Below are 21,393 nucleotides of genomic sequence, written 5' to 3'. Positions count from 1 at the left end.
AGTGTGACAGCGCCGATAATGTACCTGTCCAACAAGCTGTGTTCTGCATCAGATACACACCTCTGTATGGCGAGACCCAGTCCCAATTCTCTATGTTTAATTAATGGGACCCAGTGAAACTTAGTCATTTATCATTGTTGACTGCTTCCATAACAGTAGTGATTCTGAACACAAGCATCCATCTCTAAAGGAATGTAAAAAAAAATAGTCTGGGGTAGAGGCTCAAGTGGAGCCTCTACTGGGCCTACCCAGTTCCTAAGACTACAAGCTTATATGACAGTACACTAGGGGTAGCCTCTTCCCATCACCCTCTGTCCTGGGCTTTTCCGGCTCCACATTATAAAAGACATTATAAAAGACTAAGCTTGCTCCACCCACAATATCCACCCAGGGGATGAGTTTTTTCTTAAAAGGGGTTCTAACCCTTACTTACACAAAGGCTCAAAGCCTCTTGCCAGTGTGCCTCCTCACTTTGCCAGGCACTAGCAAGACAACAATATTCTCTGCAAGGTATCCCTCCCCATGGGTTGAGGGGGTGAATACCCTCACACAATCCTGGAACATCTAACCAGGTTATGCCTTTCCTCCATTTCAGCTGGTTCTTGAATATCTTGCCTGTCTGTTGAATGAACTAGTCACAGTATTAGTAGTGATTCCCTACTCACCTAGGAGGCCTACTATCCAGTCCTCCAGCTCACCTCCTGCGAACCCCTGTCTATGCCACTGAACCCACATCTTCTATCCCAGCCAGTCTTCATCTGAATCTAGAGCACCTAGCTCTGAAGGTGAAGAGATTTAGAGGAGGAGGCTGGAAACCCAATGCTCTATTCCACAACACCTTACTAAAGACAAGGAAATTTTCAACAAATAACATTTATCATTGTATCTGGGCTAAGTAATTGCCTTTTGTTATTGGGAAAGAGTTTGACCCAGTTCACCCTGAGGCTACAGTTCCTGGATTGTTCAAAGTCAGCAGCCACACTTAGTCTGAACTTCAGTTCTATTAAATACCAAGTGTCAGCTGTCTCGGCACTGAGTGGTCAAAGATGGGCACTTGATCCTCTCACGTCTCAGTTCCTCTTTTAAAATACTGAAGTTCTGCCCACCTTGCAGAAACCTATTTCCTCAAATGAACTTCTTGAGGGTTCTGAATAAGCTTGCCAGGCAACCTTTTATCCCAGTTGAGGAAGTGGAAGTTAACATTGAAAATTGCTTTGCTGGTGGCTATCACTTTGACCAGAAGGGTCTCCAAACCCAACGCACTGATGCACGGGTGTGCATCTACTTACATAAACTTCTTTAAGAACAGAGTAGTTCTTCGTCCTTTCATTCATTTTGTGCCCAAAGTCACCACCTTCCCTTCTTCAGGGTTCACTCAGACCCACAGCAGCTTTATGATCTTAATGTGTTCAAGTCTTGAGGGCATACCTGAAGGCGAAGCGTCTTTCAGAAGATAGGAAAGATTTTAGAAAGATTTCCTCAACTCTTTTTAAGCCAGCATGATGTATATAATCGCATCTTTGCCAAAACTTTTTTTTGGATAGAGTAGTGGAGGGTTAAAACCGCCATCAGTTTTTCTTCTTTTTAGCTATAGCCAAGCCCCCGTAGGGGTTGCTGAATGTAGTGGTTCACCTGTCACCCTGCCCAGCCAGACATCCATCTCTCAATCACTCAGAGACATGGAACAGTCAATAGCTTTGTTTTGCTGGGGACTTCTATATACACTCCAGTATATACACTCCAGTCTTCTCTACAGCACTTAACTTGCTGCACAACGTTTCTCCTCTAGCACTTCACTTGCTGCAGACTGTTACTCCTCCAGACTAACTAGCACCTGACACTACTTCAGCCAGGCCTCAATGAACTGCTTTTTGCGGGCAGGGACCTCGGGTCCCTGTGGTGTAGAAATAGTTCAGGTGCTAGCTGTCCTCTATTCAGCTACCACTCCCAGATAGCTCTCTTCAGGCCCTGCCAACCAGCCTGGCTGCAGAGACCTCTTTCCACTGCCCTTCGTGCAGTCCTCTCTTCTGGTTCTGTACCCATCTTAAACTGCAATCTCCCAGTTTTCTCAGGCGTGCCTCTCCAATCCTCCCGACTGTGCTCACTCACCAGCCCTCCCGGCTGTGACCAGTTGTCCTCCCTGGAAACTCTAATGCCGCGTACACACGGTCGGACTTTCCGGCATACTTGGTCCGGCGGACCAGAGTGTGCCGGACAATCCGCCCGTGTGTGGGCGGCGGCGGACTTTTCCGGCGGACTTCTTCCCAAAAGCCCGCCGGACCTAGATTTGAAACCAGTTTTAAATCTTTCCGTAGGACTCAGTTTCGGGCGGAAAGTCCGCTCGTGTGTGTGCTGGTCCGACGGAAAGCCCGCTCGTGTGTAGGCTGGTCCGACGGACCAGATACGACGCGAGGGCAGGGTATTGCATCTCGCGCTCTCTGCAATAGGAAAAACAAATCTTCCTATTGCGGTGAGCGCGGTGCATGCCAGGCCCTTAGGTCTGGTATGGATTATAAAGGGAACCCCGCTACGCCGAAAAAACGGCGTGGGGTCCCCCCTAAAATCCATACCAGACCCCCGATCCGAGCACGCAGCCTGGCCGGTCAGGAAAGGGGGTGGGGACGAGCGAGCGCCCCCCCCCCCCTCCTGAACCGTACCAGGCCGCATGCCCTCAACATGGGGGGTGGGTGCTTTGGGGGAGGGGGGCGCCCTGCGGGGCCCCCCCACCCCAAAGCACCTTGTCCCCATGTTGATGAGGACAAGGGCCTCTTCCCGACAACCCTGGCCGTTGGTTGTCGGGGTCTGCGGGCGGGGGGCTTATCGGAATCCGGGAGCCCCCTTTAATAAGGGGGCCCCCAGATCCCGGCCCCCCACCCTATGTGAATGAGTATGGGGTACATGGTACCCCTACCCATTCACCTAGGGAAAAAGTGTAAGTAATAAAACACACTACACAGGTTTTTAAAATATTTTATTAAACAGCTCCGGGGGGGGGGATCTTCCTCCGGCTTCGGGGGTCCCTCCGCTTCATCTTCTCCCGGCGTCCGGTTGGTTCTTCTCCGCTCTCTTCTCCCGGTGTTCCTGTTCTTCGGCCGGCTCCTCTGCTGTCTTCAGGTAGCTCTCTTGCCAGCAGAGGTCCGGACTTCTGGGCTTCTGGGCTTCTGGGCTTCTGGGCTTCTGGGCTTCTCTTCCCCAGATGTTGACACGACGCTCTCTCCGGCTGGACTGCTCTCCGAGGGCTGCGTTGTGACTTATATAGGCGGAGACCCCGCCCCCTTTTGATGTCACAGTCCCTGGGCATGCTGGGACTGTGACGTTTTAGGGGGCGTGGTCACTGGGTGATGTTGACCACGCCCCCTAAAACGTCACAGTCCCAGCATGCCCAGGGACTGTGACATCAAAAGGGGGCGGGGTCTCCGCCTATATAAGTCACAACGCAGCCCTCGGAGAGCAGTCCAGCCGGAGAGAGCGTCGTGTCAACATCTGGGGAAGAGAAGCCCAGAAGCCCAGAAGCCCAGAAGCCCAGAAGCCCAGAAGTCCGGACCTCTGCTGGCAAGAGAGCTACCTGAAGACAGCAGAGGAGCCGGCCGAAGAACAGGAACACCGGGAGAAGAGAGCGGAGAAGAACCAACCGGACGCCGGGAGAAGATGAAGCGGAGGGACCCCCGAAGCCGGAGGAAGATCCCCCCCCGGAGCTGTTTAATAAAATATTTTAAAAACCTGTGTAGTGTGTTTTATTACTTACACTTTTTCCCTAGGTGAATGGGTAGGGGTACCATGTACCCCATACTCATTCACATAGGGTGGGGGGCCGGGATCTGGGGGCCCCCTTATTAAAGGGGGCTCCCGGATTCCGATAAGCCCCCCGCCCGCAGACCCCGACAACCAACGGCCAGGGTTGTCGGGAAGAGGCCCTTGTCCTCATCAACATGGGGACAAGGTGCTTTGGGGTGGGGGGGCCCGCAGGGCGCCCCCCTCCCCCAAAGCACCCACCCCCCATGTTGAGGGCATGCGGCCTGGTACGGTTCAGGAGGGGGGGGGGCGCTCGCTCGTCCCCACCCCCTTTCCTGACCGGCCAGGCTGCGTGCTCGGATCGGGGGTCTGGTATGGATTTTAGGGGGGACCCCACGCCGTTTTTGCGGCGTAGCGGGGTTCCCTTTATAATCCATACCAGACCTAAGGGCCTGGTATGACCCGCGACGGGGCTCGCAAGGTGTCAATCTCGCCGATAAAAGCGGCAAGATTGACATCCTTTGCTAGTCCCGTCGCACCTGAGTCACGTTCAAAATGAACGGACTTGTCCGTGTGTGGGCAAGTCCGTTCATTCTGAAAGTCCGCCGGAACTCCGGCGAAAGTCCGTCGGAAAGACGGGCGGACTTAGCCCGCCGGAAAGTCCGGTCGTGTGTGGGCAAGTCCGTCCGTTTTAAAGTCCGGCGCACCTGGCGGACAAAGTCCGTCGGAAAGTGTGCCGGACCAAGTAGGATAGAAAGTCCGACCGTGTGTACGCGGCATTAGACGTGTTCTCTCCCGCTGCCCTCTAGTTGCTCTCTCATGTGCCTCTCCTTCCAAGATCTCTTCACTCCTCCTGAATGCACCTGAGCCCCGACCCAGGGTGCCCCCCCAGACTGGGGAGCTCCCCGTGGGCCCCGACGGCCTCCACACTCTCTCACTCCAGCTCTTACACCTGATAACTCCTCCCCAGCTGGGCTGATCCCAGGTATTTGAGAAGGCCTACCCCCTGCCAATCCAAGTTGGGGATTGGTCAAGGCTCCTCAATATACCCCAGGCAGCCCCACCTCTCCTCCCCTCCCTTCCTTCTAGCATCTTCTAGAAGGAAGAGGGAGGCGACAGTGATGCCACCTGTGAGTCACCCAGCCCTGCCCTAGGCCACTCCTAGCCCAGAATGAAAACAAACAGGCCTAGCCACCAGCTAGGCCTGCCTAAATGTTCCTAAAAAATGTTCAGAAAAACCCTCACTCTAGCACCTACCTAACTAGAGGGTGCTACACATCTGTGTCTCATTAGGGACATGTTGCTTCACTTCCTGTCTTATAGACTCAATAGAAAGCAAGAGGTTATCTTTTCTTTTAAAATATGATTTAGCCTCACTTTTATTCCCTGTAACATTGGTGATCAGAACAATTAGATACTGTGAATCCTCCAAATTGGGACATTAACTAAGACAGTAATAAAGACTTGACAGTGATTCTAATACCTTAGCACTCTATCCACTAGTCAGATCTAAGCATGCACTAGATGTTTGCATGGGTCATATAAGAAGCAGAGAGGGAAGGCGCTACCTTGTGCAGCTTTCAGAAAGAACTTTCCCAGTGACCAAGTGAGATGCTCTCTGAAATCTTGCTGTAGAGGATTATATGGAACTCAGATTAGGGTAAACAAAGTGAACTTTCTGTTTTTAGAGCAGCTACTTATCTGGAATTACTCTTTATAGAGAACCCTTCCATCTCAATGATAGATCGCGTCTCTTTAGGTATGAATGGTATTTTTCTGTGTATGCACTGAAGAATCAAGGGAAGTAGAGTTTGCATAGGCAGCTATACAGTTGCCCATGTAACTCACAGCGAAGATCTCCCAGGGGTGTGGTCATGTGAGTATAAAGCCCCATTCACACTTGCGAATGGGACAATTAGCGATTATGTGGGAGTTCCCACCGATTAGCTGCCAGCAGGAAGCCCCATTGAAAGCAATGGGAAGCTTATAGCTCCCGCAGCTAGTCACAGCCACTCGCATGTCATTACTCATAGAGTGGTTACCTGCTAATAATCATCCATGGATGGACACAGACAGGCTGCATTCAGGGCCAATCATTGGCAGGTAATCACTGCCTGATTGATTACTTGTGAACGGACACGATTAGCAGTGGGAGCTGTTAGCTTCCCATTGTTCTTAATAGGGTATCCACCCGGAGCTAATTGCTGGGAACCCCTTCTGATTCTCCCGCATATTATCGCTAATGGCCCCATTCGCATGTGTGTATAGGCCTTTTGCAGCAAATGGTAATATCAATAAGTGCTTTGCAATTCAGTTTAAGGCTCCATTCACACTCGTATGTCTCCTAAGTTGTGTGACTTTGGATTGCAACTTTGACGCAGCTTTGGATGGGTGTTACTAGGATGTCTCTCTGCAAAGTCGGACTGTTGCATGTAAAACATTCAGGTATGACTTTTATGCAACTTTTGAGGGTTAATATTGAAGCCTATGGCCCTCACATTGGACCAAAGTAGTGCATACTACTTTGAAGCCGCTGCGACTTTAAGTCACACATATACGTATGAAATGGAAAACATGGGGTACGACTTATCATGCTACTTTGATGTCCACACAAGTGTAGATGGGGTGTGATAGCTGGTTATACACTGTGCACATTTTGTCTAGCTCACCCAGTTGGTGGCCCTGTTGGCTGCCTCTTGCCTGACGTACATCAAATGCAAAAATTAAAGGCACGGCACGGAAAATTATTGGCTTAAATGCAAATGAAATGCAGCCGCTGTTCAGGTATTATGACAGCTGGTGGGGTCTTGAAATGTAGCAACAGTCTTTTCAATGGACGAAAGTGATCTAGTGGTTTTTGTCCAGCCAATATCTGCAATGGCATATGAAGTTGCAAGAAGAAATCAGAGAAGAGTTCTGATTTATATAAAATCTTATTAGTGGATGAATATGTGCAGCTCTGACAGTGTCATCTTTCAGGCAATGACATAACATGAGTAGGTATTTTGGCAGGTTGCAGATATTTTTCTACTTAGAAAAAATACCTATCAGTCTCAGCCATTTAGTATTCAGGATCAGCTTATCAATGATAGCTAGGCAGTGGCAATCATTGCTGTGTTCTTCCAAGTTCATAGTATTCAGACATAGAATGTGTGTATGGCTTTGTTTTGTACTATCAGTCTGCGGTCTATGCATATGTTTCTAATAAGGTTTGCGGCTTATACTAATTCTCATTCCATGTAATGGATTGTTTATAAGGAAGTGTTTCCTGCCGAAAGCAGATGAAATGACTTTTTATTATATCTCTTGTGAATTGTGGGGGGCCGGATAGGGACCAGCGGTTTTATTCTTATATAAGATTATTGAAGAGCGCAGGGATCTCCGTGGGATTAGTCTGACAATGCGCGTACAGTTTTGGGAAGCTTCTCTGTTTTTCTAACTTATGTATTAATCCTTAATATTATAAAAGCTAAGTTAGAGTTTCATTTGAATCCCATTGAGGATAAAGCCTTAGTCAGTTTGGTTTTGCTACTGCAGGAGTCTGCTTCCTCCTTCCTCTTCCACTTCTCACCACTTTCTCTACTAACCAATCAGATTGTAGGAAACTTCTAGTGTAACCACATAAGTCACCCCCTCCAATCAGATGGGCTTGTGTTTCTGCTTCCACCTGCCCCCTATAGTCCCCTCTGCCCCCCCCTAGGGATCCTCACTCTGCCCCTCCTAGTCCTCATTGATCCTGTACTTCCTTGCTTGATGGAGGAGACATGAAGGAGCACAAGAGAACCAGCCTACTTCTGAGCCCCACACTAGGCAGCTCCTAAGTCCCATACCAGCCTACTCCTGAGCCCCACCTCAGCCTGCTTCTAAGTCCCACCCCAGCCTGCTTCTGAACCCTGCACCAGCCTGCCCCTAAGCCCTGCACCAACCTGCTTCTGATCCCTGCACCAGCCTGCTCCTGAGCCCTGCACCAACCTGCCCCTGAGCCCCGCACCAACTTGCTCTCGAGCCCCACACCAGCTTGCTCCTAAGCCCCACCCTAGCCTGCTTCAGAACCCTGCACCAAGCTGCTCCTGAGCCCTGCACCAGCCTGCCACTGAGCCCTGCACCAACCTGCTTCTGCGCCCCGCACCAACTTGCTCCTGAGCCCCACACCAGCCTGCTCCTGAGCCCCACGCCAACCTGCTCCTAAGTCCGACCCCAGACTGCTTCTGAACCCTGCACCAGCCTGCTCCTGAGCCCTGCACCAGCCTGCCCCTGAGACCTGCACCAACCTGCTTCTGAGCCCCACACCAACTTTCTCCTGAGCCCCACACCAACTTTCTCCTGAGCCCCACACCAGCCTGCTCCTGAGTCCCACCCCTTCTGAACCCTACACCAACCTGCTTCTGAGCCCCACACCAACCTGCTTCTGAGCCTCACACCAACTTGCTCCTGAGCCCCACATTAGCCTGCTCCTGAACCCCACACCAACCTGCTTCTGAGCCTCACACCAACTTGCTCCTGAGCCCCACATTAGCCTGCTCCTGAACCCCACACCAACCTGCTTCTGAGCCCCACACCAACTTGCTCCTGAGCCCCACATTAGCCTGCTCCTGAACCCCACACCAACCTGCTTCTGAGCCCCACACCAACTTGCTCCTGAGCCCCACATTAGCCTGCTCCTGAACCCCACACCAACCTGCTTCTGAGCCCCACACCAACTTGCTCCTGAGCCCCACATTAGCCTGCTCCTGAACCCCACACCAACCTGCTTCTGAGCCCTGCACCAATTTGCTCCTGAGCCTCACACCAGCCTGCTCCTCAGCCCCACACTTGCCTGCTCCTGAACCCCACACCAACCTGCTTCTGAGCCCCACACCAGCCTGCTCCTGAACCCCACACCAACCTGCTTCTGAGCCCCACACCAACTTGCTCCTGAGCCCCACATTAGCCTGCTCCTGAACCCCACACCAACCTGCTTCTGAGCCCTGCACCAATTTGCTCCTGAGCCTCACACCAGCCTGCTCCTGAGCCCCACACTTGCCTGCTCCTGAGCCCCACACTTGCCTGCTCTCGAACCCTGCACCAACCTTCTTCTGAGCCCCACACCAGCCTGCTCCTGAGCCCCACACCAGCCTGCTCCTGAGCCCCACACCAGCCTGCTCCCGAACCCCGCACCAACCTGCTTCTGAGCCTCACACCAGCCTGCTCCTGAGTCTCCAACACTACACTGCATCTCTTTGCCCTCACTCATCACCCATGGAAGCATACCCCCCCTTTACACCCAATGCCCCTCCCCGCCTTCATTGCAAACCCCTGCTGCCCCCATGCTCAAAGCACCCCACCCTTGCCTGTTCTGGAATAGAAACACTTTTGCTAGTTCCTAGAAGACCGCACACACTTGGTATCCACCGCTGTGCAGACATATACTCTCATACATGCAGCGTCCTTCAGGAATCCCCATACATCATAGAGATAAATGAGGTCCACTCACAGCCCATGACAGCTGTCAGAGTCAATACACGTCTGCAAGGTGTGGGGATCACGTATGTACACGTCTTTATAAGGGCAGTCTATATGACTGATTGTTATAGGAAACAGCAGTAATGGACGCATTAGGGCTTATCCACTAAAGAAGTCGACAATCTTTATCCAATAAATTGTGCAAATATTCACTTCAGTTCACCAATCGCATGAAGATGAAAAAAGGAAATCGGAATTTGCTTTTTACATAAACTGATGGTTGAAGCAAATATTCACACAATTTATTATGTGAAGAAAACTTGAGTCTTGCTTACTTTAGCGGGCATTTGGCAGGCGGTGAGGAGGCCTTATGTCACCTCCTCACACCACCATGTCGCAACTGTGTATTGCAGGGTGGTCCCCCCATGCAGTTGAATAGATCTGGTTTGGCAGGCGAATGCGACCCTTTCAACAGAAAAGGGGGGGGTTAATTTTTGAATGACTGAGCCCCCACCTGCTGCCTTTGTATATTAAAGGGATCTGTATACACATAAAAACTCTGCCACCCGTATTTGACTTTTTTAGGCCACTCATCCTTAGTGGCTAAGTGCAAGAATAGCGTTTTATAAGGAACGTTTAATTTGTTTTCTGATAGACTTAAAAAAGGGGACTAAAAAAAAAAAGTAAAAATATATTTAATTTGTTTTCCTTTTTTTAACCAAGTAAGATATATTTTAATATTAATCAATAACATATATTCATATTATTTTATATTAATAATAAATGCCTGTATAATAAACAAATTATTATTATATGCTTATATAATAGATAAGATATATTCATATTATTTTATATTAATATCATATGCATCATGGACACTGGCTGCTGTGACCTTTTCTGCCCACATTCGCCGTGTTATTTGTTATTGTTCTATTTCCCTTTTTGTTACATTTTTAAAATACTGTTTTCTTGTATTTACCCTAAAGTCCATTCCTGGTTTGTTTTATGTCTTTTTTTTTTGTTTCATACATTTTTTGTTTTATTTCGAACTATACATATTCATTGAATGAGCTGGTCACACTAGTCTTTGTTCCATGTACTCCTATGTAGGTGCCGGACTGTCTGGGTCGCTAGCTGTTGATTAGCTTACTGTTAATTAGATCACTGTTAGCTGTTAACTGTTCCTTATATGTGCTAATGATATTACTGTTTACGGTTTGTGTTGTTTAGGGTAATGTGATCAAGCTCTTACCTCATCTTGTGTGGTATATATTCTGTGTGAATTTACAGTAAAGTGAGTTCCAGTTTGCACCTAAGCTAGTGTCATCTAGTTCTTGGGTGCAATATTCAGCTATAATACCTGGTTATTGGGTCCAGAGTGGAGGAAGCTGTATCTTGACAGAGGCACCCAGGCTGGGTGCCGGAAGGTCCCTCACAATATGCATGTTTGAAATATTTTATATTAATATTTTAATATTGATAAATAAATTACATTAATATTATTTTATATTTACCACTTACCGACCATGCTATAGCCGAATGGTGGGGCACAGGTGGCATGCTCTGTAATCGCAGGGTTCCCCGGACACTGAGTGATCATATGTGTCCAATCACAGCTGATCACGGAGGTAAATAGATGCCGATTATCAGCACTCCTTTCCTCATTGTGTCAGCATGAGGATTGGAGAAGAGAGTCGATAACTGGCATCTCTAAAAGAGACATGTACACTGATAATCAGGGCACTGATTATCAGTGTCCTGATTATCAGTTCAGTTCTTCCAGTGCTGCAAATCTGTGCCCACCATTGCTGCCAATTAGTGCCTACCAGTGCTGCCAATCAGTGCCCTCCAGTGCCTCCTCATCAGTGTCACCTATCAATGCCACCTATCAGTGCCCATCAGTGCCACCTATCAGTGCCCATCAGTGCAGCCTATCAGTTCTGCCTATCAGTGCCCATCAGGACTTGCTATCAGTGCAGCCTCATCAGTGCCCACCAGTGGCACCCCATCAATGCCCATCAGTGCCGCCCCATCAGTGCAGTCTCATCAGCGCACATCAGTGAAGGAGAAAAATTACCTGTTTGCCCAATTTTATAACAAACTATGAAAAACTTTTTATTTTTTTTTCAAAATTTGTTTATTTTCCAGCAGGACAAGGACCCTAAACATACAGCCGGAGTTACAATGGAATGGTTTAGATCAAATCATATTCATGTGTTAAATTGGCCCAGTCAAAGTCCAGACCTAAATCCAATTGAGAATCTGTGGCAAGACTTGAAAATTGCTGTTCACAGACGCTCTCCATCCAATCTGACAGAACTTGAGCTATTTTGCAAAGAGGAATGAGCAAAAATGTCCCTCTCTAGATATGCAAAGCTGGTAGAGACATCCCCAAAAAGACTGGCAGCTGTAATTGCAGTGAAAGGAGGTTCTACAAAATATTGACTCAGGGGGGCGCCATACAAATGTACCCCACACTTTTCACATATTTATTTGTAAAACATGTTGAAAAACCATTTATCATTTTCCTTCCACTTCACAATTATGTGCCACTTTGTGTTGGTCTATCACATAAAATCCCAATAAAATACATTTACGTTTTTGGTTGTAACATGACAAAATGTGGAAAATTTCAAGGGGTATGAATACTTTTTCAAGGCACTGTAAAGGGAAACAATACAGCAATAATACAATTCAATACAAGAAGAGAGGGATAATAATATTTATTCATAGTTAACGCTAAACTGATGAAATGTAAAAACAGTTCTATAGACAATTTTAGGTACTGAAGTTTGTTTCTTGCTTTGTTTCCTTCTTTCTTAGGCAATATTTGCTTACCCTGAGGGCAGCCTTAAAGCAAAGTACAAGAGTCATGTGTGTTTTTACTTGAACCTCGGTGTGCTTTGTGTATTTCTTCCAGATCTGTGCAGAATTCCAGTGTGAGACTTTCCCTTCCTGTAATAAAGACCGCTCGCTGCTGCTCTCTCTCCTTGTGCAGGGTGACTGGTCTTGTCCCTGCCCCCTCCTGTAGTTCTCTGTAGTGGGTGGGGCCTGCTGAGCCCCTCCCATAGCCCTGCTCTCTGCACAGGCTGTGTACAGCCCCATGATTATGTCATTGCTACATTTACAAGGTAATATCTGGGTTTGCAGAGGTATTTGGTGCACACAAAGTAGATTTATATCTGTTGTGACTATTGAGGAATATATTGGAAGAGTGGCAGATAGTCCAGATTTAGATAAGGCACCTCAACCCATTATAAAATTTAAGAGAAGGAGAGTGGAGAGGATGGGGATTATTGTGGTGCCAATGCAGATCAATCAACGAAAGTTTTTATATAAAAAATATACATTTTATTACATAATATCAAAAAGACATACATGTATACAGAACAATTAAAGATTAAAATAAGAAACAAAAAGCTCTTATATATTATAATAGGCCAGAGTAATGTGGGCCTATTGTAGTGTTAAGGTCAGGTCTTCCCTACATGTTTCGCCAAGGCATTGGCTTCCTCAGGGGAATATCATGTGACCAATATTTAAGAAATAGCTCTATGAAAGAAAAAAAAGGAACAAAAAATAAGAAACATAATATAAATACAATAAAACAGATATATAATAGAAACATGCTGCCAGATATGGAGATAAATGACTTGACAATGTGAGTACAACGCACCTGATGGGATGTTGATTTTCTATCTGGGGGTGGGTTGTACTCGCATTGTCAAGTCATTTATCTCCATATCTGGCAGCATGTTTCTATTATATATCTGTTTTATTGTATTTATATTATGTTTCTTATTTTTTGTTCCCTTGTTTCTTTCATAGAGCTATTTCTTAAATATTGGTCACATGACATTCCCCTGAGGAAGCCAATAACTTGGCGAAACATGTAGGGAAGACCTGACCTTAACACTACAATAGGCCCACATTACTCTGGCCTATTATAAAATATAAGAGCTTTTTGTTTCTTATTTTAATCTTTAATTGTTCTGTATACATGTATGTCTTTTTGATATTATGTAATAAAATGTATATTTTTATATAAAAAACTTTCGTTGATTGATCAGCATTGGCACCGCAATAATCCTCATCCTCTCCACTCTCCTTCTCTTTATTGAGGAATATATTTAAATTATATATATATATATTTTTTTTTGTGCCCGGAGTTGAGCTTTAACTAACAGTAGTTGTCTTTTCATTTTTCAGTCCGTTCATGGATTGGGGATTTTAGGGCTGCTCAAGGCTGTGCAATATTTAAGGGCTTACAGTCCAGATGTAATGGGTTTCTCTGTCATGTTTCTTCTCCAGGTATTCGGTAACACAGAGCTGAAGCCATGCCTCTTGGGAAAAATGGAAAGAAGAAAACTGAAGACATTAATATGGTGTACAACATCAAGGAGAAGCTGGGAGCGTGAGTATCTGAAGGAGGGAGACAGTTTAGATTTAGATAAGTGGCTCTCACACGTGTCCTAAGGCCCAACTTACAGAGAATTGTATATACTGGCTCAGATATTAAATGCTTGGGAGACCAAAACTGACCTCACATGTTACAATCAAACCGTACAATCTTCTATGTTCAGACAGAATTGCACACAAATCTGAAAAAGTATGGGCTCAATTGATTAACTAAAAGGATAGTGCAAATTTTTGCATGAGAAATAAAAACTAGATTGACTTCAAGGGGCGTATTTATAGAAAACATTGCGGAGGTATTCATCCTGTGAAACTGTATGTACATTCATTCTGTGTGCATGAGATCAAAGTTAAATGTTACTAGGCTATTTTCCCTCCAGGTCAAATGTTATTCATTCATACAGAATAGACCTTATTGCATTATGGCCACTAGAGGGAGTTGATGATCATAGTAAAGAAATACATTTAGTAGCCCGAATGCTGTATTTTTTTAAATTACTCTTCCTGGGCAAGTGATCTGCAGCCAGGTGAGAGGCCCTTCACTGTCAGAGCCAATGAGTAGGCAGGATAATATTAAACATTCAACTTCTTCACTACACTCAGTTATGGTGCATGGCCCTCCCCTGATTGCTACCAGAGTACTGCAGTGCCAGTAGGGTGGCCTTATGACCTTGCAGGGCCTGGGATCCCTCCGGCCAATCACCTGAGCTACCAAAGCTACACTGAACTTCACTTTGAGGGATGCTGTCTAAAGGGATAATTGCAAGTATCAGTTTATGTTCTGAACATGTTTACTGTGATCTGTTGTTCCATCTAGTGGCACTAATGCTGTATTTTCCTGATTTACTCTATCTGAACAATCTGCAGCCAGGTGAGAGGTCCTCCACTGTCAGAACCAGCATGCATGCCAGAGACTATTAGCATTCAAGTTCTCTGGTATACCCAGCTACTGTGCAGAGCCCTTCTCTGATTGCTACCAGAGTACTGCAGTTCCAGAGGGGTGGCCTTATGTCCTTTCAGAGTCTGGGATCCCTCCGGCCATTTGCCTGTGCTACCAGAGCTACACTGGACTTAACTTTGAGGGATGCTGTCTATGAGGATAATTGCAAGTATCTGTTTATGTTCTGAACGTGTTTACTGTGATCAGCAGTTCCATCTAGTGGCAATAATGCTGTACTTTCCTTATTTACTATATCTGGACAAGTGATCTGCAGCCAGGTGAGAGGCCCTCCACTGTCAGAACCAGCATGCAGGCAGGAGACTATTAGCATTGAACTTCTCCAGCTACTGTGCAGAGCCCTCTCCTGATTGCTGCCAGGGTACTTCCATTCCAATGGGGTGGCCCTATGTCCTTGCAGGGCCTGGGATTCCTCCAACCATTTGCCTGCGTTACCAGAGTTACTCTGGACCTCACTGTGACAGATACTGTATGTGAGGATAGTTACAAGTTGCTGTTTGTTTTCTGAACTGTTTTACTGAAGTAGTGATTCTCAGCAAGACTCTCTGTTTCAAAAGAATCTTATAGAGGCTATGCAATGCAGATGCATTACCCTGATTGGGCCATAGGGACATTGCTGGTGGGAGTCCATGTTTGTGCAGCTTTCATAATCAGTTTTGTGCAGCTTTCATAATCAGTTTTGTGTTGTTCTGCAGCGTATGCATGATCTTTGCTTTTTTGATCTTGTTTTGCATTATTGTTTCAACTTTGCATCTGTTTGGTAAACTGCAAGTTATAGTCACTTTCATTTGGCTGAGTAACCATCCTGTTACTGTAGCTGTCATTCTTTCTGCCCTCATCATTCCTTCAAAGCAGGCACAGAGATCAAATCTTTTAGCCACATAGGGAGTGCATTATTTTTAATCAATAGGGCAGGCTGAAAAACTTGTATTGAGAAAAAGGGGTAGCAAAGTAACAAAGTAGCACTACTGAACATGAAGCACAGCCTGCCTATGTAATAAGCATACAAGACTGGCCTTTTGTATGCAAGATTTTAAAGTTACCCTGTACTCCCCCCAAACACAAACAGTACACCACCATAAGGAGCCTATGCCTACCATGTATACAGATAGGCATGCCATCTGCTTTCCCAGGTGATAGCTCTATACCCTGATAATAGGTAACACAGGCAGCAAAATGCATTGTGAGATGCTGTGAGTGTCTTCCAAACCTAAAAGTCTATGATTTTAATAAAGGCTCCAGCAACAGATTAGAAAGGCCAGGCATGGCCTTTCTAATGCAAGTAAATATATGTGCACAAAGTCCACACTACAGGTATGGGAACCTTCCTGGCTTTCCAATCTTCATGGAGCCAAAATGGACAGATCTTCCACCTTGAACAACCAAAATGGACCTGTCACACTTACCCCTAACGCAAGTGGTCAGACACTATAGCTGGCTTTTATGTTCTTCACCTACAGCAGCCCCCTTTCCCATAAGGCAAGCAGGCCAACCGGTACTCTGTTGCCCCCAGGTCTCATACACAATGCCATAGTGCCTGGATACCACGCCAGGGCATGCACAAACTGAGCAAAGCAAACAGGTACTTGTGGATGGCAGACAGGCAAGGTTCTGAATGGTCAGGGCCAAAATCTGAAGTCAAAGGCAGGCAGAGTTCAGAGAATAGTCAAAATCTGATCCAAGGTTGTCAACAAGGTAATCCAATCAAGACAAACAGACAGCTTGATCAGGTATTACACACGCTATCACAAGCATCAGACTGCAGGCTTGGCTGGCTTAAATCAAGTGTATGTGTGGATATGCGTCTGGTGGTGTCTTGCCTATTGTTACACCTGTGTTATTTCTCCTTTTGGATGGATTTAACTTTTAAATGTATTAAAAGTTTCACAGTAATGCACTAGGCTGGTGTACCTTCTTCTAATGTTTGTGTTTTAGCAATGGCTGCAAGTTAGTAGCGGACCCATTATCCTCCTGTGTAACATCATTCCCTTACTTTTGATGAACCCATCATAATCAGCAGTCAACGAATTATTCAGCTGCAAGCTTATAATCCATGGGGATAACTCTCCGCAGTATCCTGTTAATAAATTTGGTCGCTACTACTCTTTGTTTTGGAGCCAGATGACAGGTCTTGTCAACCCCGTCCCCTCTGTAGTTCATGCAGAGAAGTGTCGATGTCCTTACATCAGCACTGCCTGCTTTGGTAGTACCCGGTCTCATCATTCCCCACCCGTCCATAGCTGCAGCACTTGACACTTGATGCAGTTTCCAGCATGCTAGGAACCAATTTTGCTGTATGGTCCACTGGCCCTGACACTGACCAACAGTAAGCCACAGGAGAGGCAGGCCAAGACTTTGCTTATAGGATGCATAGGGAGGCAAGACTTTGCTTATGGTAGGCCTACAGAGCCAGGACTTTGTTTATCATAAGCCTTGGGAGCCAGGAGATTGCTTATCAGGAGGCTAAGGAGCTAAGGCTTTGCTGATCTGAATCCTAGGAAGCCAAGACTTTGCATATTGGAAGCTTAGGGAGCCAGGACTTTGCTTATCAAAAGCCTAGGGAACCAGAATTTTGCATTTTGGAAGCCTAGGGAGCCAAGACTTTGCTTTGCTTATCGAAAGCCTAGGGAGCCAGGATTTTGCTTATTGGAAGCCTGGGGGGCCCTGACTTTGCTTTTCGGAAGCCTAGGGAGCCCAGATATTGCATATCAAAAGACTAGGGAGCCAGGACATTGCGTATCGGAAGCACATCGAGGCATGGTGGAGGATGGAACTGAGCCTGAGGTGCCCAAACTAGACAATCTGTTCTAAATGCATGCCCTGTGCATGTTTAGGCCTGTTGTTATGGCACAGGCAGTGTGGTTGGTCCAAGCTACCAATGACTCTGTGCCGGCCAGCCACCAGCATGCTAAGAACCAATTATGCTGGCCCTGACACTGACCAACAGTAAACTGCAGGAGAGGGCAGGCCAGGACTTTGCTTATCGGAAGCATAGTGAGTCAAGACTTTGCTTATGGTAGGCCTAGAGAGCCGGACTTTGCATACTGAAAGCCTACAAAGCCAGGACTTTGTTTACCAGAAGCCTTGGGAGCCAGGACTTTGCTTATTAGAAGCCTGGGGAGCCAGGACTTTGCTTAATGGAAGCCTGAGTAGACAGGACATTGCTTATCAGAAGCCTAGGAAGCTATGGCTTTGCTGATTGGAAGCCTAGGGGGCCAGGACTTTGCTTATTGAAAGCCTAGGGAGCCAGGACTTTTTTTATCGGAAGCCTGGGTAGCCAGTTTGTTACTTATCCAAGACCTAGGGAGCCAGGATTTTGCTTATCAAAAGCATAGGGATCCAGGACTTTTTTTTAGCAGGAGGCTTGGCAGCCAGGACTTTGCTTATTGGAAGCCTAGGGGGCCATGACTTTCCTTTTCGGAAGCCTAGGGAGCAAAGATATTGCGTATTGGAAGCCTAGGGAGCCAGGACATTGTGTATCGGAATTACATGGAGGCATGATGGAGGATGGAACTAAGGCCGAAGTGCCCATACTAGAAAATCTTTCCCTAATGCATGCCTTGTGCCTAGGGATATTGCGTATTGGAAGCCTAGGAGCCAAGACATTGCATATCGGAAGCCTACAAAGCCTTGACTTTGCTCATCGGAAGCCTGGGAAGCCAAGACTTTGCTATTGAAAGCATAGGAAGCCAAAACTTTACTTATGGGAAGCCTTGGGAGCCAGGACATTGCTTGTCAGAAAGCCTAGGGAATCAGGACTTTGCTTATTGGAAACCTAGGGAGCCAGGACATTGCTTGTCGGAAGCCTAGGGAGCCAGGACTTTGCTTATGGGAAGCCTGGGGAGCCAGGACATTGCTTTTTGGAAGCCAGGACTTTGATTATTGGAGGCCTAGGGAGCCAGTTCTATACAATACTTCTCAATCTCACTATGGAGGTCTATGAGTTGCCTAACTGATTGAAAACCATACACTCCCTGTGTGCGAATTGTGTTGGGGGTGCAGGGGTCTGGTAAAAAAACAGACCTTCTGTTTGTCATGGAAGGTCTGCTTTAAGTGCAGCAGATGTAGTCTGCAGTCAAGATTAGAGTCAGTGTCCTTTGGGAACAAAAGTGGACTTTTCATGTTATAAAAAGAAAAAAAAAAATAACCATGGTACAATTCATTGCTATGATAACCCTTGGCATAAAATCACAAGAGCGGTATGACAATTATATCACAATACAAACATATCAGAATGTGACCGGAAACAAGGCGTTGTCCTGGAAACAGCAAGAAACATACACGCTACTCAAAACAGGCTGGAGATCCGTTACTATAAAGAAAAATGTAGCATGGAGTTCTTCTTTCTCAAATAAAAATTCCAAGATCAAAGATGTTTAAGAAGGAAGTGTGGTCTTTTAACATGTAAATAAAAATAAAAATTTACTTAATTTTGAAAGTAGCTACAGAAAAGTCTTCCATCAACCAGCACCTTGGCAAGAGGGAATGTCCCTTACATTCATGGTCAGTGGGAAGAATGCCCCTTACATTGGTGGTCAGTGGGAATAATGCTCCTTACATTGAGGGTCGGTGGGAAGAATGCTTCTTACATTGGTGACCATTGGGAAGAATGTCACTTACATTGGTGGCCAGAGGGAGGATTGGCCTTTACATTGGTGGCCTGTGGGAAGAACGTCTTTCATACTGGTAGTCAGTAGAAAGAACTCTTCTTACATTGGTGATCAGTGGGAAGAATGCCCATTACATTGGTGGCCAAAGGAAAGACTGGACTTTACATTGGTGGCCTGTGGGAAGAATATCTCTTGCACCGATAGTCGCTAGGAAGAATGCCCTTTACATTGGTGGTCAGAGGGAAGAATGTTCCTTACATTGCTGATCAGTGGGAAGAATATTCCTTACATTAGTAATAGTGACCAATGGGAAGAATAGCCCTTACACTGGTAGTCAGTGGAAAAAGTGCCCTTACATTGGTGGTCAGTGGGAAAAAAGCCTCTTACACTGGTGGCCAGTGTTGAAAAATAGCCCTTACATTGGTGGTCAGTGGGAAGAATGCCCCTTTTACAGTTGTGGTCAAAATGCCATAGTTACAGATAACTAAAAAGTGTCATGCCGCTGACTGTGCCAAGTGGTGTTGGCCTTGCCAACTATACAGGAACCATCAGATTGGAGGTTAATCAGCTCCTTCTCAAGGAACCCCTAGCATCCTCTTGAGGGACCTGAGGGTTCCACAAAACCCTGATTGAGAATGGTTGTAGGCAAAGTATATTTCATGGTGTTCTGCTATCGGTTTCTCTAAATGCTGCAGATGGGTCAGTTCAGCACTCCATTTCATTTATAGAAGGAGGTTGAATTCCGGTGCCTTGGATTTACACTTCTGGCAGTTGAACCATAGAGCATAGAGAGTGACTGTATAAAGTTTTTTCTTAGTAGTTGTTAAAGCCAAACTCCGGGTTGGTTTGCTTTTTTATGATTAAAAACATGTTATAAAATTTAGCATGTGAAGGGAGGCTTGGGTAAGTGGTTGAGTCTTCTGTTTTGAATCCAGGAGTTGGCCTTCAAAGTAGAAGTCCAGTCAAATACTAGCTGAGTTTATACCTGGTACTATCCATTCTAAGGTCTATACTAACTACCCTGTAAAGAAAAGATGTCTATACATATTTTTAGGGCGCTCTGGTCCGGTCACATGATCAACTCCCAGCATCGGCTTCAGTGTAGAGGAGGGACAGCTGACAACAGATGTCCCATAGTAGGCCCACCCTCAGCTGCAGGAAAGCAAGTGAATGGCCATGCATGTGCGGGGCACTCTCCATGTCAACATTGGTGCATGGAGAAAGGGGGCAGAGAACAGGTGGCACACCAAAGCACACTGAGCAGTATGCCCCTCTACATTTAGGGATGACCACTAGGGTGAGAATTTACATATCTGTATATGAAATGCATAACAAAAATATAGAACAGCTAGTAAATAAACATATGCAACTGATTAAGTTATTTCTCAAAATATGTGCTTAATTTTTTTTTTTTCCTAGAAAACTGAGTCATTTACTGATAATTTCTTTCAGCCATCTTCATGTAAGCACCATGGATGTAGTCAAGATCAGATTCCATGTCCTCTGGGGCTGGTAAACTGGAATTTTCATGTTATAAAAAGGAAGAAAAAAGAAAAGAAAAAAAAAGCAGTGTACAATTTAGTGTTATGATAACCCTTGGCATAATATTACATGAGTGGAATGACAATTATTTCACCATACAAACGTATTGGAATGTGACTGGGAACGTTGTCCTGGCAACGGCGAGAAACATCCACACTACGGAAAACAAGCCGGAGAGCCGTTACTATAAAGAAAGAAAAAACAGTGTGGAGTTATTATTTTCAAATTAAAATACCAAGATCAGAGATGGTTAACTCCCTTCCGTCCAGCCCCGCCGTCTGTTAAAGTGGGTCTATGTGCCAGGGGTGGGACAGACTTCCCAATCTTATGAGCACTGCGATTGGCTGTCACAATGGTTACATGATTGCGAGCCCATCCTACACGGATCCCACTCATGACAAGAGACCAGGAGCTGTCTATGACAGCTTGGTCACTATGCTGGGCAGTGAGGGAATTCTCAGCACAGGAATCGCAGCCATCCTTGGATGCATATGTGCAGTTTGTGGGCACTAAAGCCCACCTTATTGCCGCATATATGAATTTTGTGGGCGGCAAAAAGCTAAATAGAAACTTTAAACCCCAAACCCCTCCCCCCGTGTTTTTTCCCTGCTCTTGTATCTTTTTTACTGGATTATCCACAAAAACAAACTCACATGTCCAACGATCTGTGATGCCATCAGACGGCAGATATCT

General features: G+C 46.1%; 1 protein-coding gene across 1 annotated transcript in view; it reads left to right on the top strand.

Moving 5' to 3' along the window:
- The window catches only part of PNCK (pregnancy up-regulated nonubiquitous CaM kinase), a 150,640-nt gene that overhangs the window by 35,493 nt on the left and 93,754 nt on the right, over positions 1 to 21,393 (top strand). The window contains exon 2 of the mRNA XM_073600169.1: positions 13,486 to 13,588. Within this exon, the coding sequence (XP_073456270.1) occupies positions 13,512 to 13,588 (77 nt within the window). The 5' untranslated portion in view covers positions 13,486 to 13,511. The remainder of the gene's footprint in view (positions 1 to 13,485; positions 13,589 to 21,393) is intronic.

Source organism: Aquarana catesbeiana, linkage group LG09 (assembly GCF_042186555.1).
Source record: "Aquarana catesbeiana isolate 2022-GZ linkage group LG09, ASM4218655v1, whole genome shotgun sequence".
Classification (NCBI taxonomy): Eukaryota; Metazoa; Chordata; class Amphibia; order Anura; family Ranidae; genus Aquarana; species Aquarana catesbeiana.
Note: the sequence above shows the minus strand (reverse complement) of the source record. Positions and strands in the feature narration are given on the sequence as shown.